The sequence below is a fragment of the Nyctereutes procyonoides genome, unplaced genomic scaffold (genome assembly GCF_905146905.1).
Source record: "Nyctereutes procyonoides isolate TBG_1078 unplaced genomic scaffold, NYPRO_anot_genome, whole genome shotgun sequence".
NCBI lineage: Eukaryota > Metazoa > Chordata > Mammalia > Carnivora > Canidae > Nyctereutes > Nyctereutes procyonoides.
Genome location: NW_026575052.1, coordinates 34,117,405 through 34,137,528, shown reverse-complemented (window position 1 = coordinate 34,137,528; position 20,124 = coordinate 34,117,405). Strand labels below are relative to the sequence as shown.

Sequence of the window (20,124 nt, the reverse complement as noted above, 5' to 3'; positions counted from 1 at the left end):
CTTAGAATCACCATTAATGGACAGTTTGAAATTATGTGCCTCCTACTATAATGCAATAAATGGCACACATAATTATTTATGTGGGCCTCATACCACACTTTAACCTAAAATTAATCATGAGGAAGCAATCATACAAATCCAGATTACAGCACCTGCTATAAAAATCACTGGTCTGAACTCTTCAAAAATGTCTATGTCATTAAAAAATAATAATAATTAAAAAACCAGTAGTATTTTCTAGATTAAAAGAGACATATCAAAATACAGTATCAAATGTACCATACCAAAATATATATTTTTAACATATATATTTTATACATATATATAAAACATGCTGTCATGTTACTGCTTCACTATTAGAAGTCTTCGAGTAGAGGCAATTCTCCCTTCTAAAACTCACTGTATCAAGGATCCCTGGTTGGCTCAGCAGTTTAGTGCCTGCCTTCGGCCCAGGGTGTGATCCTGGAGTCCCGGGATCAAGTCCCAGCATTGAGTCCTGCATCAGGCTCCCCACAGGGAGCCTGCTTCTCCCTCTACCTGTGTCTCTGCCTCTCTCTCTCTGTTTCTCATGAATAAATAAAATCTTAAAAAAAAAAATATCCTATGGGGGGAAATAAAAACCCTCACTGTATCAATTAAACTCAAACTTTTGTTGAAAACAAATAATATACTAAGCCCTAAAATCCAAATCAAATACACAGAGATGAAGAAGATATATTGTCTTCCCTCCAATCTTTCACTAATAGAGACAAACACATGTAAATAAATAAGTAAATAGTATGATAAGTGCCACAATGGAATCAAAAGAAGTATCGACAAAGTGTCAAAGATACAGGCCACATGAGAAAACGGCAGTTAACCCTCTGCAGCACTGTCTAATAGAACTTTCTGCGATAAAGAAGCTCTTCATCTGTCCTATCCAACACAGCAGCCCCTTGCCCACACATGGTGAAAGAGCACTTGAAATATGCTAGTGTGACTGAGGAATTGAATTTTTTATTTTAAGTTTAACTTAACATTTGTCCAGCCACAGGTAGCTAGGGGCTACCATACTGGACAGCATCACTCCATTGAACATGGTGGGCAAGGGTGCAAGAGCATGGACAGGAGGTTGGGAAGAGGAAAAATTAAGAAACTCTTTCCAAAAGCAACAACTAGGGATGCCTGCATGGCTCAGTGGTTGAGCATCTGCCTCTGGCTCAAGGCGTGATCCCGGGGTCCCGGGATCAAGTCCCGCAGGGGGCTCCTCACACGGAGCGTGCTTCTCCCTCTGCCTGTGTCTCTGCCTCTCTGTCTCTCATGAATAAATAAAATATTAAAAACAAAACAAAACAAAAGCAACACCTAGCGAGGTATTGAAGGATGGCTGGCAGATGACCAGTTAAGGAAGGAAGGAAGCATTCTAGGCAGAGCGCATAAAAGCACAAAGGGATGTCTCAATGCAGTACTTTTAAGAAGTCAGCAAATTTCACATTCCATGTGCACAGAGTAGAGAGAAGAATAGCTAGGTAGGAAGAACAGTGAAAATAATGGAATTTTTATTTTTTTTTAATTTTTATTTATTTATGATAGTCACACACACAGAGAGAGAGAGAGGCAGAGACATAGGCAAAGGGAGAAGCAGGCTCCATGCACCGGGAGCCCGACGTGGGATTCGATCCCGGGTCTCCAGGATCGCGCCCTGGGCCAAAGGCAGGCGCTAAACCGCTGCACCACCCAGGGATCCCCAATAATGGAATTTTTAAAAAGAAAATGCCTATATTCTAAGAGATCTTAAGCATCATGCATGCTGAGGAATTTACACTTGATAATGTAGGCATTTGGGTCTGGCAAACAAAGAGATGATTCATTTCACATTTATAAAAGACCGTTTTTGTCAGAAGACTGGGGGGGGGGGGCACAAGTAGACCCTAGAAGCCAAATGAAGTCACTACAGCTCTAGTTTAGCAACATTTAAGAACCTGGACTAAGGGAGTAGTGATGGTCATGGAGGCGGGACAAAGGAGCTCGGGGGAGGTAGACAGAAAAGGTAAACTGAGCGGAAGACATACTGATCTCTCGCTTCAGACACTAAGAAGAAGACAGGGAATAAGGCCAGGAGAATCAGACGCAGAAACAAGGGTGGGCAGATGGGAAAAGGATCGCTATGTTTCCATCCTGATAGCTTTAGCTTTACACACCACAAAGTACAAGCTAGGATCTTTCAAAAGAGGACAAGGACAGGGAACTGAACCTCTGAGGCCAGGAAAGGGAAGAAAAGTTGGGCTATACTCAAATCTTCTGTGAGATGAAGCCAGACATGCCAGTGTCTGAACTGAATATCAATGTGGCCTGCTCTCTCTGCCCCTGCTGTCTGGTTATCAGGGCATGACTAATGAAATTCCAACAGAACAATACAGTCAGTCACCATGTTTTCGGACATCCTTGCCTTCTTTACCTTGTTTAGAGCAAGAGTAGGAATATAACTTGGTTCTATTTTTATAGAAAATAAGGCAGATAGAAAAATCACAGGTAACTTATTTCTCCCATACTGTATGTCATACGTAATTTACGGCAAAAACCTATTTTTACGTGTAGGAATTACACTGTTTTTGAAGGAAGCAAATATTCAAAGCCTAGAACTATGCTAGGTATTAAATATATATATATGTATATGTATATATTTAAGATTTTATTTATTTGTTCATTAGAAACAGAGAAAAAGAGAGAGAGAGAGAGAGAGAGAGAGAGAGGGAGGTAGAGACACAGGCAGAGGGAGATGCAGGCTCCCTGCAGGGAGCCCGATGTAGGACTCGATCCTGGGACCCAGAGATCACAACCTGAGCCAAAGGCAGATGCTCAACAGCTGAGTCCCTCAGGTGTCCCACCTCACTGTGCCTTTTATACTATGTTCTCCAACCTATATGCCCTTCCCTATTCTCCACCTATGTTCCATCTGTCCATCGAATCTAGCTCCATCTTCAATTCCCCATCACCTGAGAGGCCACTGCACAAATTCTCTCCATCAAGCTCCATCTCTCTCTCCTGTACACCTTTAATTCCCTTGTCTCAGTCCTTCAACCACCTACCCACCCCAGAAATATGAGACAGTTACGGGTAATGTGCTGAACAACAAGGTTGTACACAAGAAATAAGAATACTGTTTAGTGACAGAAGACACAGAAAGTTAGCCAGTTTACTGTAAAATATCATTTCACATTATAAAGTACTTGGAAATGTTTTAGACCTATACTCAGTCATTTGTTGTTTTATATACACAAGTGTTAAAGTGAATGTCGTCGCTTCAGCATCACTGGGAATTTCTCATAGTTCTTCTATAGTCCTCCATGCATCCAACAAAAATTGGCTGAAGTCCCGTGAGGCACAGTGCTAGGCATTATAAGGGATACAAAAAGATACAAGATCCCATCTCTGCCCTTCACCTGAAAAAATAAAACAAATGTGCAAATATAATAAGGCACAACATACGATAAATTGACATAAATGATATACATTGTGGTCAGTGTGTGCTAAGTATAGAAAAAAAGGAAAAATTTAGTTTTGATTTTGATAAAAATCTTTGATAAAAGATTTTCAGGGAAGAACTAGGGTTTTCCTGGTACCTAAGTCGAAACTAAAGCGTCCCTAGGAATCTAAAAGGCTAAAACAGAAGATAAATACTAGAAAAGAAAGGCTTGATTAAGAAATGTGCCAAATAATTATTTTCTAACATATAAGAACAGTACTCCTATAAAAAGAAAACTATAGTTCATCCTAGCAAGTTTAATATATGAATATTTTGATTAGTAATAAAACTGCGAAAATGTGTATCAAAAGGAAGATTTAATCTACTATTCCAAGTTTCCAATTCTTGGCAGCCAGCTGGCTAAGAAAAATGCAGGGGTAGTTGGCAAGACTATAGGCTACTGAGATATTTATGACTGCTAGGGTCTAATAAAATTTTTCTGAACCTTTTTTCAATATTTGTATTAAATATACAAATAAAGTCTTCTAATTATTTAATATTAAATTGCTTGTTCTATTACTGAACTCCTCAGGGAAAAAAAAGATACAATTTAAATGAAAAGATAAGCATGATCATTGGTTTTGATTTAACAATAATTAAATGAAAAGCAAGCACAGGTATTGCCAAGAATCTCTTTTAATCCAGTACTTGTAAACATAGGACGACGATTCATGAACCCTAATCTCATTTGAAATAAATGATTTACTTAGGCTCCAATTTACCATAGTCATAGTTAAACTGTATGGCTTACTGTGGTCTATTAACAAGCAATTTTCTGATAACACCTATATCTGGCCATAACATTTTGTGACACTATTAAATGTTTTTGTTTCAAAAGCTAAATTAAAACATTATATAGTCATCTGATGACAGAGAATAAAATATACAGCTTGCAGAATTCATTTTCCAACAATTATTTGGATTTTTAATTTTCCTGGGGTAGATTTTTAGAACACATCAGTAAAGGGATTTTTTGGTAAAAAAAAAAAAAAGATTTCTAGGATGGACAGCTAGCTTCCTTATGGATCCAACTCTTCCACAAATAACAACGATAAATTCTGGACAAAATACAAAACAAAAGCCAAAAGCAGCCCAGGTGGCCATAAATAGGAAAATGGCTTAGCGAACTGTGGTATATTCAAACAAAAGTATAAGTGAGCAATTAAAAGCAAGAACCACTGAGATAAGCAACAACAGGGTGAATCTCGCAACCATTAACCTGAGCAAAAACAGTCTCTCACAAAAAAATACATACGGGATGATTCCTTTTACGCGGAATCACAAAAAACAAATCTAATCTATAGTAGGGAAATAAAACAGTGGTTGCCCCTGGTGTTTTAGGCAACTGATGCTGAAGGGGCGTGCAGAATTTTCAGTATCTTGGTGGGGGGGTTGGGAGTTACACAAGTGTATGTATGCATTTGTCAAAATTATGGCAAAGTACAGTTGAGATTTGTGTACTTTATTACTTGCAAGTTGTACCTCAAAAGAAAAAAATGCAAAATATTGAACTAGATTAATGACACGCATGATAAAGTAGTTAGGGGGAAAGTGTACAGGTGGCTGCAATTTACCTTGAAATGCAAAAATAAGATAGACTAACGAACAAAGGGGTTCAAATGGATGAAACATGTGACATAGTAAATATACTAAAATATTAAAGGCAAAATCTTGATGTGGATGATTATAAGAGTATTTACTGTAAACTTCTTTTCGACTTCAAAATTTTTCATAAAAATGTAAAAGACCTCTCTGCCAAAAGAAGATAAATGACACTAGATTAATTCAGAACAATTCCCATCTAACGTCATTTCCTGTTTTAGTTTAACAGTCTTGCTACCAGACTAGCAAATCAGAGAAAGACAAATGGCAAAATATTTGGACCCTGATAAATTTGGATCTCTCTTCATATTCTGATCAAAGTAAAAAAAAAAAAAAAAACCCACACCAGATTGCATAAATGACATTAAATATATAACATAGAATTAATGATATAATATTTAGTTAATACAATATTTAAATAATAATTTTATCATTGTAACATACAATTATGCAATATTATACAATAATAATATTGTTGTGTGCAACACTTAGGAGACCGCTTCCTAGCACTGTTTATGTATTAACTATTTAATCTCTACAGCAGTCCTCTAGGGTAAATTCTATTATCCACATTTTACTAATGGGGAAACCAAGGCATACATATGTTAGGTAACTTGCTCAAGGTCACATACCTAGTAAACGCCACAACCAGAAATTATAATTCAAAGACTCTGAGTCAGAACCCTTGCTCTTAACCACTTCCCTATGATTGGTCTCTTAGTTGACATCATAACTGACATAATATATGCTTAAATTTGTAGATGACATGAAACTAGGAGCAAAAGCAAATACGTTACTTTACCAATTATCCAAAAAGATTAAGGGTCATACACATAAGAGACTGTTACAAGATAAAATTCTGTGGGGATAAAATATAAGATCCCGCATTTGAGTATAGACCACCAACTATACCTCCAGGGACAGCACTGGTAATGCAGCAAGTGTTTTGCAAGAAGCTGTCAAATGAAAATATGATCGAATGACAAAATAAGGAGAATGTGTGAAGAAGAGACACTTTAATAAGCCAAAAGTAAAACATGAAATTAATAAATAATTCTACAAAATGCTAACATAGAAGTATGTTATCTAGTAGGTTAAATGAGAGCCCTATAAGACTGTTGTGGTCAGACCAATTCCAGAAACACTGTGTAAATTCCTGGGAACTACACATACAGGTAAACTGGAACAAGTTTAGAGCAACAGTGCAGAAAATAAAACTATTATCTGCAGTATAACTGAAGAAGCTGCACAGATAATACGGAGAAAAGGACTCAAGTGAATTTGGTAGCAAGCTTCAAAATGTAAGGTACTATTATGAAAAACAAAGATCATAATTGTTCTGTAATTGTCCTTAAGAGTAAAAATACAAACTGCCAACTAAGATTAGCTACGAGGGTTTCGGGAAAACAAATTCAGTGTCAACACAAGGAAGGCTTTTTCAACAGATAGGACCACAGAAGAAAAGATGGGGGAGAAGGGACTACCTTAGAAGGGTATGAATATTCTAAACAAGATAAGGATAACTCAGTGAAAGATTAGATCAAATTAACTTAAAGATATCTTCTAAATCTAAGAACTTACTATATAATAAAAGGTTATTTTTATATATTTCTTTCATAAAAAGTTTCAGATTGGTTAAAATAGCTATCATTCACCAAAACACACTTGCAGTAATAAAATTTAAATGTGAAGAAAAAATAAGAGAAGTTATTTGCCTAGTCTGCAAATGGGGAGAGGTTTAAGATTAAAAACACTGGAATGGACTTCAAAAGAAAGGAAAAATAAACTTGTCTACATCAATATTTACAACTTTTACTTATGAAAAATATTAAAAGGCAAACAGTAAGCTGTGCTATTAGGACTAATGGATTATATCTTCAATATACAGCTATGTTGTACAGAACAGTAGCCACAAGCAACATGTGGCCACTAAAATTCAAATTAATTTAAATTGATCTTCAATCAATAAAACACTAAAAATTTACTTTCTCAATTGTACTAGGCACATTTCAAGTGGTCAATTGCCACTTGGGCTAGTGGCTACTGTATTGAACAATGCAGACACAGAAGAGTTCCATCACTGCAGAAAGTACTACTGGAAATTTAATATATAAAATAGATTAATTTAGTTCAGGGAATTCATTATATAGTTGATCGGAGAGCTGAGATGCCAAGTAGGGGGTTGTGCAGCAATCCAGAGATGAGGAACAACAGGAAGCCATCACCATCCCTAAGACAGAGGACAAAGTGCAGTCCAACACCCAACATCACCTGGCAAAAGCTGGGACCACAGCAGTTGTCTTGGGTGGGAGATAGAGACAAAGATGGGAAGCAGCCCCTGCTGGATAAACACCCTGTTGTAAAGAAGGGAAGAAATACCACGACTTCTCTCCTCCTCTGCCCTCCAATCTCCTGCCAGCACCTCCTGTGGCTGAACCAAGACAAAACCCAAGTGACAAAGGAGCCTGGGGAAATGCAACCTATCAGGGTTAGGCTCCCTGTTAAAAAAGGGGAGGACAGGGATAATATATACCTGGCAAAAATACAAAAAGACAATTAAAAAAAAAAAAAAACACCCCGAACGGCCAACATTTGAAAAATGTTCGACCTTGCCAGTAATTAAATATAAATTAGAAGAATTACTATTAAAATAAAAATATTAAATTAACAATAATAAATAAAAACTCAATTACTTAGTACTGAAAAGAATATGGCAAAAACAGATATGCTCATACACACCTAGGGAAGGAAATCAATTTTCAAAGAAGTCTGAACAATTTTGCAATTAGCATCGACAGTATGTTAACTGTTTACATTGTTAAACCAAATGAAAGCAGGTCCAAGGATAAATCCAAAGTCCAGAAAATCTAAATTTCAGAAAATAATTTGAGAAACAAAGATGTTCCCTGCGGCTTCATCATATTGAAAAAAAAAAAAAAATGAACAACCTCCAAGGTGGCCAGTAGGTCAGAAGTTATGTAAAGTAAGGTACATTAAAAATAATAATACTAAAATAAGATAAATTAAGGTACATTTATCCACTTATTAAAAAATAGCGAGTGCCTTTTGCTAGCCACAGTGACTATATTTAGAAATATAAAAAAGATCAGGAGGTAATAACAGACAAATTTGTATCCATTTAAATAATGTTTATGAAGAGTTTCAACAAAGTAAGGACATGTTTATGATATGCCTACTGAATAACAATGAATCTGAAATCGATTACACTCACATCAGACAAAATATGCCTAAAGGTTAGTAACAGTGATTAGCTCTAAGTGGTAATTTTATGAGGTTTTTATTTTCCTTCTTTATATTTTTCTGAACTTTCAAATTTTTCAAAATAAATTTTACAGTTCTCCTTCAGAGCTATTAATGCAAATTACAGTTTAAGAACTGTAAACCTGCCACAATAGTGCTAGGTTACCTGTTGCAATAATAAACTGCATTATTTGGATCCAGTTCTATTGCCTGTGTGTAACAATCCACGGCAGCAGCATAATTTTCTTCTTTCATGTGGTTATTGCCTGAAACAATCAATATGTACAATAAGTACAATATAACAAAAAACAAAATCTGAAAGATAAATTTTACTCATAGAAACTACAATAATACGAAAGTCAGCCAGATGATTTTTCTTTTTTTTTTCTAAGTAAACTCCAACCACAACGTGGGACTTGAACTCATGACCACAAGATCAAGAGCCACATATCCTACCAACTGAGCCAGCCAGGTGACCCATCAACATGATTTTTTAGTGACCTCAGGGATAAATGTTCCATCATACTATACAATTGATATTCCTTTAGCCATGGTGTTTTTGAATGACTTTAACAATGCAAAGTCAATTAATGTTTGCATACCTTATTGTTGGGGCCAGGCGGGAAGGGAAACTCCTCAAGATGGCGGATACCCCAAAATGGCTGAAGTTCCTGTCACTACCTCCACCTGGGACGCCAATGGACCAATGACCTGCTGACAGCTTGACGCAGACCCTTAGACCTCTCCTTTGGACTTCCCCAACCGAACCCAATGCCCTTCAAACCCCAGAGGAGGAAGTCACCTTTGACTGGCCGAACTGCAATCCTTCCTTTGCATAGTGAGGGCCGTTCTGACTGGTTGGATTGCAATCCTTCCTTTGCATATGAGCCAACCAATAGGAAACCGTTCTGCCTTACAACGTTATGTAAACCCCCTACCACCTTGTCTTGGCGGGACTTCCCCGACTTACTCTCTTTCCCCTGTGAGTCATGGAACCTCGCCCGAGGGTGCCTGCAATAAAATCTGTTCTTGGACCCTCGCTTGCCTTGGCGGTCTCATTTCCATTTAGTTACTAAAAAAACCTAACACTGGGATCCCTGGGTGGCGCAGCGGTTTGGCGCCTGCCCTTGGCCCAGGGCGCGATCCTGGAGACCCGGGATCGAGTCCCACGTCGGGCTTCCGGTGCATGGAGCCTGCTTCTCCCTCTGCCTGTGTCTCTGCCTCTCTCTCTCTGTGACTATCATAAAAATAAAATAAAAAAATAAAAAACCTAACACTTATAAAATACAGGCTACAAAATGTGAGTAAATGCAACAATTATGAAAATCTCGTGGCAAAATCTCTTTTCACCTTCCTTAACTTCATCTCTCTCCTTTCTTTTTAGAGCGGCCCACCCCATTCCAGATGCAACATCCTTCACAATCATCATCTCAGTCTGGACGCCCCGTTTCACTACTTCCCCGTCAAAACATATACCTGCTGAATAGCCAAGCTCTCAGAACTCTGCTGTGTAAGCTGATACGATTAATCATGTTAATATGTTATTGGCAGAAAATATTTTTATGTCCTATCACTTCCAGAGAGAGGTTTTTTTAAAGATTTTATTTATTCATGAAAGATAGAGAGAGAGAAGCAGAGACACACAGGCAGAGGGAGAAGCAGGCTCCATGCAGGAAGACTGATGTGGGACTCGATCCTGGGGCTCCAGGATCACGCCCTGGGCCAAGGGCTGGCACTCAACTGCTGAGCCACCCAGGGATCCCCCAGAGAGAGATTTTTAAAAGGAGATTGTAGGACATTAGTTTCTAGAAAGACAGAATTTCAGATACCAGGGCTAGCCCACAGGGTACTAATTTTCAAGAAGGTGATCTACAGATACATCTGGAAATAATTTAACTAGGGTAACAACTAGTCAGCAAAATAAGGGATTTCCTTTGGCCATCTTCTGTATTCCATGAAATGGAAAAAAGTGTCCTGCTCATTGATTAGAACCACTGTTCAAAATCTAAAATTTAAAACACTGGGGTTAAGAGGAAGGATTTACATCACAAAAGGCTGTATTATTCCTTCCAACTTTCTCTAAACCAGAAGCTCTCCTATTAGCTTGGTCTTTCAATAGATCATTAGCTACTGAACAGAAGGAGGAAAGTACTTTGCAAGGACCAAGAAGATTAAAGGAAACGCAGGTAGACAAAAGCATCTAAAATCATGCAAAAGTGCAGCAACTGGGAGGCTCAGCTCAGTCTGTTAAATCTGATTCTTAATTTTGGCTCAGGTTGTGATCTCAGGGTTGTGAGATTGAGATCCAGACCCTGCATCAGGCTCCATGTGGAGCTTGTTTAAAATTCTCTTTCTGCCCCTCTCCACCATTCTCCCACTCTCTAATTAATTAATTAATTAATTTTTAAAAATCACACAAAAAGTTACTGCAAATTAAGAGTCAGAAATGAACAGAGTGACCACGACAGGCGCCTGAGAGGCTCAGTCGGTTAGATATATCCAACTCTGGATTTCCAGATCATGGATCATGATCTCAGGGTGGTGGGATGGAGCTTTGCTTAGGATTCTCTCTCCCCCCGCTTCTGCTCACCCATGTGCATACACTTTCTCTCTCTAAACAAAACAAAACAAAACAGTGACCACTAATAGGTACATGGTTTCTTTTTTAGATGATAAAAATGTTCTGTAATTATGGTAATGGTTATACAATTCTGTGAATATACTATAAAACCAATGAGGGGATCCCTGGGTGGCGCAGCGGTTTAGCGCCTGCCTTTGGCCCAGGGCGCGATCCTGGAGACCCGGGATCGAATCCCACGTCGGGCTCCCGGTGCATGGAGCTTGCTTCTCCCTCTGCCTATGTCTCTGCCTCTCTCTCTCTCTCTCTGTGTGTGTGTGTGTGTGTGTGACTATCATAAATAAACAAAAAAATTAAAAAAAAACAATGAATTTGTACATTTTAAAGGCATAAATTGAATGGTATGCAAATTATAGCTCAAATGAAGCTGAGGATTTTTGTTCTTTTTAAGATTTATTTATTTATTTTAGAGAGAGCACCAGTGGGTGAAGGGACAGAGGTAGAAGGAAAAAGAATCTCAAGCAGACTCCACTGAGCGTGGAGCCCAAGGCAGGGTTCGATCCCAAGACCCTGAGATCATGACATGAGCCCAAAAACCAAGAGCAGGATCCTCAACCAATTGCACCACCCAAGTATCCCTCAATAAAGCTATATTTTTAAAATTAAAAAATTATAATTTAGATCCTCACCCCCCAAAAGTAATGACTATAAAACCTCTAAGGAAGCTGAGACGATTACACCGTTTTTTATGACAGAGCAAGATATTAAATACATAGGTCTGGTACTTATATAGGTTTGCTTCCCCTGTGTAAAAGATTTAATTTTCTGGGTTATGTGGAATCTTTTTGCTCTTGGGCCTTTTCATCTTGGGGTTCTTGGGGAGCCCTCTGGCTCCATCATAGACCCCAAAACTTAAAACCAGAAATAGACATGGCCACTTAACTCATGCTCTAACTAAAATCCACTGTGCTTATTTCTTACCACACTTTTTTGAGGCAATGATGAAGGTGTTGTGCAGTGACCACCACATTCCAACCACCAGGCCAGAAATGCACTGATAGTAAGGGAAAGACTAGGGGACCACACCCCACAGGTCCCCTTCCCTGCCCGTGATCACGTGCCAAAAACACACTGATCCCCAGCCATGATCACGCACTCCCTGCCTGCTGCTCTCTTGCACGTACCCCGCTGACCCTCTCCCTAAAACTCCAGGTGTCCACCTCGCGGGCACAGAGGTGGGTTGTTGAGACTGGAGCTGCCACTCCCTCGGCTGCCAGTACCTGACATAAATTTCTCCTTTTTCTTTTCCAAACCCTCTTCTCTTGAATTATTGGCTATTCCTGCAAGAGTTTATCTGAGTTTGATCATGACAGTGTTGGCAAACTCAGCCAGTAGCTAGCTGTGCTTGATTGTCCAGCCCCCTTGAGATTCTGAAGGACAGAGCAGCTGGGCTCACATGTTCCTTTCCTGAGTCAGCAGCTGTGATGGAATGTCCAGCAATACAGTATGATTGTTGTTGTTATTATTATTATTTTAAAATCTGTTGTATGTCTCCCTGTAAACCACCCCATCAAATATCTACATTCTCTATGTATATATACGTTTATATATATTAACAATAAGCCTAAAGTCACAAAATATCTAACATACAAACATTCAGAACACGAATGAAGAAATGTATTATAGCACTTTATGCTTACATGGTAGTCTCCTATGAAATTGTCACCTTTAATTATCAAGATAACCTATAAGATACGCCTATACTTTTGTGATGTGTCAGAAAATGACAGAAATGAAACCATCTTGGTTTTGTCTGGTCTTACTGCAGCTCTTCAGAAACAAAACACATAAAAATATTTGAAAGCAGCTTTTCAGGAAGGGACCAGCTGGCTAGAAGCCTTGATTGACACAGATAAGTGGAACACACAGCCTGGAATAACGTTATGCTTGACAATCTACAATGGACATTAGTTTTCACAGGAATAGCAAACCCTGTGTAAAAACAATTGCTGGGGTGCCTGGGTGGTTCAGTTGGTTAAGCATCCAACTCTTGATTTCAGCTCAGGTCACAATCTCAGGGTTGTAAGACTGAGCCCCTTGTGGGACTCTGCATTGGGTATGGAGCCTGCTTGATATTCTCTGACTCTCCTTCTTCCCTTCCCACTTCCTCCCAGCTCACATTCTGTCTCTAAAATAAATAAAATAAAATAAATAAATAAAATAAAACAGTTGCTTTAATTTTGTGTGTTACATGTCTTAAATGTGACAGGTCTTAGTGAAAACAAAGAATAAAAGCTTTCAGTTAACAGCAAAAGCAGGAGGAGTTCAGTTACCCAGGCTGGAACAATAAATAACTCTCAGCATTACCTCCTAATCCTCATCTTACCAGCATTGAGCATATCATAGCAAACCGTGTGGGGATCACAATCTCCCGCAGAGGGAATAAACGTGAGGGACAAAAATAAAATTTCAATTTGCCATCTATTCAATATTATTCTCAGTAACTTCATATACTACAAATCTCTGAGCAAGGCAGAAAACATCAGGTTAAATTGTTCCAATTAGGGATCCCTGGGTGGCGCAGTGGTTTGGCGCCTGCCTTTGGCCCAGGGCGCGATCCTGGAGACCCGGGATCGAATCCCACGTCGGGCTCCTGGTGCATGGAGCCTGCTTCTCCCTCTGCCTGTGTCTCTGCCTCTCTCTCTCTCTCTCTGTGTGACTATCATAAATAAATAAAAATTAAAAAAAAAATAAAAAATAAAAAAATAAATTGTTCCAATTAGAAACTAAATATATGGAAAATGCATTTCTATCTGGATAATATAAATTCAAATTCTTTGGAAAGTACTCTTGATTCAAAGACAACGAGGACCTGGTTGTCATTTTTTTTAAAAAAAGATTTTATTTATTTATTTGAGGGAGCACGAATCGGGGGAAGGGAGAGGGAGAGGGAGAAGAAGACTCCCCACTGAGCAGGGCTCAATCCCGGGACCCTGGGATCATGACCTGAGCTGAAGGCAGATGCTTAACCAACTGAGCCACTCGGGCACCCCTAGTTGTTGCTGAATTTGCATGTAATTTATGAAAGTTGTCATTCTAAAATTTTAAGGCCCTGTCGGAGTATCATTTCTTAGAGGAAAAAAGAAATTGAACATCGAAAGCAGTATTTGTTGGAAATACAGAATTCTATGATGTAATCCTATGACAACAATCACATAACAGTAAAAATGCAGACAAAGATATTAAGAGTTTACTTAGGATTATAAAATTACCTGTCTAGGTAAGTAAATCATGGTCTTACAGTGCCATGGAACACTATGGGGCCATTAAAAACAATGATATAGGTGTATATTTATAAATTTAATAGACAGGATAAGGCCCAAGGAGTAGGAAAAGCATACTTCCTCCATATCTACCTTTTTAGACACCATTTTTTTTTTTTTAACTAAACTACCTTCTTCAGTGCAAGTAAAAGCCCAGGAAAATGGTTCTGAACCAAGTTAGGATAGCTTCTTAACATAGAATATTCCCTAATAACTCTCGGCCTAAAGGACAAGGAATATCCTGGCTCTCATTCACTGCTAATATCAAAACCCTGCCCTCCAATTTCTCAGTACAAATCTTGTTTGCCAAACTTGACATAGGGAACCTGCTTCTCCCTCTGCCTATGTCTGTGTCTCTCTCTGTGTGTTTCTCATGAATAAATAAATAAATAAATCTTAAAAAAAAAAAAACAAACTAAGAATGCTTTAAAAGCCACTATTAGAAGATATAATAATGCAGTAATTAAATGTGCTGGGTAATACTTAAGTCAACTGCCACATACACACGGTAACAAATTTCAAAGAATTGAAAATACTAAATCTATATGAGAGTTAAAATAATACTGAAAATTATTTTCATCTTCTTTAAGCATAAAAAAGCATTTGGGATCCTAGAGTACACTTAGCAAATTCAGTTATAAGTAATCACCCCTTAGGATATTTGTTTTCCAAGTTTTATTCACAACAGATCTGCTTTTCTTGAAGCAAGGCATAACTATATTGCTAACAAGCCATACTATGTTTCTAGGCTTCCTACCTATCACATTTATTTCTGTTTCACAAATACCATGTTGGTTTTGCAACAATCCGGCCTTGGCAGTGTAAACCAGAATCTTAATTGACAAAGTCATTTTCTCCAGAGTTTCAGAAAGTTTTACGAAATAAGTAATTTCTCTATGGAATACTCACCTTCATCTTTTAATTGGTCAGCTTTTCCCACATCTTCAGGCACTGAGTTGGAGAGAGGCATTATGTCATTCTGAAATTAAATAAAAATCAATGTATTTCCATTTAGCCACATAAAAAAGGAGTCATCCCACAGAACTACAATAATGAATAACTTGTATTACCGTAACTCTTCTGTAATTACATGTGATGAAATTTAACTGTAAATAAGATGGTTAGAAAGAAATAGGGGAAAAATTCTCTCACATACTTTTTTTTCACATACTTTTTATTAGGAAAATGAATACGTAGAATTTCTCTAGAAGATAATCTGAATCAAAATTTTTTACTTGCTTTTCTTAGATCAAAAAATCCAACTTCATGCACAACAAATATAAATAATCAGTATATTTAAAATAGTATAAGCATAAAATAAATCCATATTATATATGGGTAATGGAGATAAATTGAGTAGTTTACATTCATGCTATAAGTTTATTATGTATTTTATTGACAAATATATTTTTAGTGAATGGAAATGCTTCACTGTTTTAAATGAACATGCTGCTGAAAATATATTCATCATATTAAAAAATAAAACAGGATATTTTGTTATTCAAATTATATATTAGCTATAGTTGGGAAGCTTTGTTTTTCTCAAATTCCTAATAAATTCTATTAAATTCTGGTTAAATATTCCTATGCAAAGAATAGGAATAGGAATATACTTGTGAAAATCTTGAAATATAATGTTAATATCTGAAGAGATACCCTACTAAGTCAAATTCACAGCTGACAAAAAGAAGCATTAATAATATGATCCTATTATTCAAATATTTGTGTGCGTGCACACATACACACACAGATGCGCACACAGGCTAAAAAACAAAGACAGGAAAGGTCTAGCACAAAAGGTTAACCATAATATTTGGAGATCAAATTTTCAGTTTCTTCTTTAAATCTTTCCATGTTAATCAATTTTTTAAAACAATGGATATATATTAATATCATCATAAAATAAAAAACAATGTACATTTTCTGTTTTCAGTACGTACTATCATCCTCAAACCTCCTTTGCATTCCTAAGGTACAAACCAAAGGTGTATGCAGAAGTATCTCAAGTGGCCCTGGAAACACAATGCACATATCCAGTTTTGAAAGAGCTTTTAAAAACTGTGCTTTTACACTTGACTCTGAAGTTCATGAATACGTCTACAGTTTTTTTTTCATCTACAGTTTTCAAGAAAACATAATTTGTAGCTAATATACCTATGTACTACATTTAGAGTATATCCACCATGTTATTTGTCTTGACTAAAGTTTTAAGAAACTTGGTAACTCTAACACTGGAAATATACTTTGTTAATTACACACAAATATTCTCAAGTATGAAATCATTCATCAAGCATATGAGTTGTTCTTATTTTTTGTAATCCTTCTCTACTAATCAGTTTTTCTAGACATAAAGTATTAGAATAACAAAGTGTAAAATCAAAATGGGAATCCTGGTAACTAGAGGTCACTACTTAAAACTGACTACAGTCTCCGAGGATAGATATGTAGTTCAAGGACACAGGACACTGCCCTGCGGTACTTGCTGTCAGGGTTCCTTCTATTTCACCTGGGCAGTTAATGCATGGGGAAAAAGTGACTTTTTGAGTCAGAAAAGTGGCATATTGAAAAATGACCTCTAATCCATTCTGTCTTTTAAATCCTCCTGAATTAGTTTAATGAGATTGCCACAGTTGTACAACTTTGAAAACTAATTCTCATATTCACTGAATACATTTAAGCAGCCTATAATGTGGGGATGATTGTCACCTACTTTACATAAAAGGAATGAATCCATCTGGGATATAAACTGGGAGGAAAAACACAAGAACAGTATCCTAAAACTAAAACAACCAACATAACAACCAAGGACACTTGGTGGGACAAATAATTTCTTTTTTTCTTAAGTTTTTATTTTTATTTTTTTTTAATTTTATAAATTAATTTTTATTGGTGTTCAATTTACCAACATACAGAATAACACCCAGTGCTCATCCCGTCATCTTTAAGTTTTTATTTTAATTCCAGTTAGTTAACTTCAGTATTATATTTGTTTCAGATATACGACACAGTAATTCAATACTTCCATACAACACCTGGCGCTCATCACAAGCACACTCCTTAATCCCCATCACCTATTTCACCCACCACATCACCCTCCTTCCCTCTGGTAACCATCCCTTTGTTCTCTATAGTGAGGAGTCTGTTTCTGGGTTTGTATCTCTCTTTTTTTCTTTTTTTCCTTTGCTTGTTTGTGTGCCTCTTAGATTCCACATATAAGTGAAATCATCTGGCATTTATCTTTCCCCTGAATGACTTATTTCACTTAGCATAATACCCTCCACTTCCAACTATGTTGTTACAAACGGGAAGATTTCTTTCCTTTTTATGGCTGAATAGAGACAATTTATTTAATTATAAGTCTTGATACTGATTCAGGCAAGTTTTGGACTCTCTGGGTTACTCTGCTAACAAACACACATGTGATGAAATTGCTGCTGTTAAAATGGAGTAACAGAGGACTGACACCACAAATAACACTATGCAGATACACAATGGAGCCAGTTCCAAGGAATTATATTTTAAAAATAGTAAGTAAAAAAATTTTATGATTAAATACAGAGGAAAATAGTAAGAGAGAAAGAAAAGAGTCCTATTTTTTTAAAAAAAGACTTTATTTATTCATGAGAGACACAAAAAGAGGCAGAGACACAGGCAGAGGGAGAAGCAGGCTCCCTGCAGGGAGCCTGATGTGGGACTCGATCTCAGGACCCCGGATCATGCCCTGAGCCAAAGGCAGATGCTCAACCACTGAGCCACCCAGGCATCCCAAAACAGAGCCCTATTTAAACAGAGTGCAAGAGTCAACTTGAGCTTCATGAGAGGCAAAAAAGAGTTCTGATCTCTAGTATGAGGTCAACAGTGACAGACACTAAGGAGTGAGCAAATCCAAGTGTTGTCTGAAGCACAGGACTCTTGGGAATCTATGAGTTAAATAAAGTTAACTTCAAACAGGGGCATATCCAGCCACTGAAATGGAGTTCCCTAAGGAGGCCAGAAGCCCAGCAATCAAAAAAAACCACAGCAACCAAAGAGAAGAACCGGGGAATCCTGTGATGGGGAGCACACAGACATGTCAGTATCTCCTTACAGCTTTATCACTGAATCAGAATTGATCTGTCTGATAACTGCATTATTCTTTTTTCCAAGTATAGAGACAACAGTATACTGCCAAATTGCCGTCTTCATTCCAACTCTCAGAACCTCTTCCAACAAGTTCTACAGTCAATGTGGTAGTCTCAGCAACATCCCTGCCAGTATGAAGAAAATACCACATGCCTCAGCCTCTCACCTGAGTTCCTCAATCCATATTGAAGCTCGAATACAGAAGCAGAATAACAAAAGGACTTCATGAGGCACCAAAATGAAATGACAAAACACATCAGAGGTCATTCCAGGGCCCTAAACTCAGTAACCTTAAAATTTTTCAGACAGGTTAAGGGGAGCCTGGGTGGCTCTGTCAGTTAAGTGTCAGACTCTTGATTTTGGCTCAGGTCATGATCTCAGGGTTGTGAGATTGAGCCCCCATCGGGCTCCACAGGAGGCATGGAGCCTGCTTACATTCTCTCTCCTCCTCTCCTTCTACCCCTCCCTGCTTCCTGTTTATGCTGTTTCTCAGAAAAAGCAAGCAAGCAAACTGTCTTTAAAACATTTTTTTTTCAGACAAATTTATGTTCCATATTCTCTGAAAAGGCCAGAAACCCAAGACCATTATTGTAAACCGTTCTCAAGAGCACAGATCAGAAAATGTGACGTTTGGCATTACTTTTGCACAATGACCTTGAACCTTCCCTGTTTTAAAGAGCCCTATCAATGGCCCAATTTAAATATGCTTCAAATGATGATTCAATTCCTGATGAATGGTATCCCTGGGTGGCGCAGCGGTTTGGCGCCTGCCTTTGGCCCAGGGCGCGATCCTGGAGACCCGGGATCGAATCCCACGTCGGGCTCCCGGTGCATGGAGCCTGCTTCTCCCTCTGCCTGTGTCTCTGCCTCTCTCTCTCTCTCTGTGTGACTATCATAAATAAATTTAAAAAAATTAAAAAAAAAGTTAAAAAAAAATTCCTGATGAATGTATTTCTACATAGTTGCTTCATAAACAGAAAAAAATTTTTAACTTGTATTCCATGTTTTTATTCCATGTCAGAAATCTAAAAAATGCTCAGGTATTAGAAAGGACTTAAAAAGCAACTAAGATATATCATTAAATATAAAAGAAGGTGAGGACAGCCCAGGTGGCTCAGCAGATTAGCACAGCCTTAAGCCCAGGGCATGATCCTGGAGCCCTGGGGTCGGGCTCCTGCATGGAGGCTCTTTCTCCCTCTGCCTGTGTCTCTGCCTCCCTGTGTCTCTCACGAATAAATAAAATCTTTAAAATACATAAATGAAAGAATGAATGAATGAATGAATGAATGAATGAAGGTGAGAGGATGCTCATAGCTACTAATATGAAAATCTAAAGCACATTAAAAGTTATATTTTAGGTCCCAAATCATCTCCATGTGGACTATCGACCTTATGCTCAAGAAGGAGGTTATTTATGTAAAGGCCTAGCCCCTCAGATGTTAACAACGTAATACCGTAGTCATACTTAAATCAGATACTAATGAGAAAACAGTGACAGCTTACCTTACAGAAGGAATTGGTGAACATTTCTGTCAGAGGCTGTGAAACTGCTAGATGGGTATCTTCTGGGCTGATTTTAAAAACTGTCTCCAAGCACTGAATTGCAACTTGAAATAAATTTGAATAGTGAAAAAAAAATTAGCAACCTAAAATAAGGAACGACCTTTTATTTTTGGTAGAAATCTGCACTCTGTGCAATCTGTGGTAATTCAGTATTTATGATCACAGAACAT

The 20,124-nt window shown here is 37.7% G+C and overlaps 1 protein-coding gene across 3 annotated transcripts in view; it reads right to left on the bottom strand.

Annotated features, from left to right (window-relative positions):
- The window catches only part of SGTB (small glutamine rich tetratricopeptide repeat co-chaperone beta), a 45,772-nt gene that overhangs the window by 15,602 nt on the left and 10,046 nt on the right, over positions 1–20,124 (bottom strand). For all 3 annotated transcript variants that reach the window (XM_055331393.1, XM_055331392.1, XM_055331390.1), the window contains 3 exons: positions 19,895–19,998; positions 15,179–15,248; positions 8,535–8,634 (listed from right to left, as the gene is read on the bottom strand). In XM_055331393.1, the coding sequence (XP_055187368.1) occupies positions 8,535–8,634; positions 15,179–15,248; positions 19,895–19,998 (274 nt within the window). The remainder of the gene's footprint in view (positions 1–8,534; positions 8,635–15,178; positions 15,249–19,894; positions 19,999–20,124) is intronic.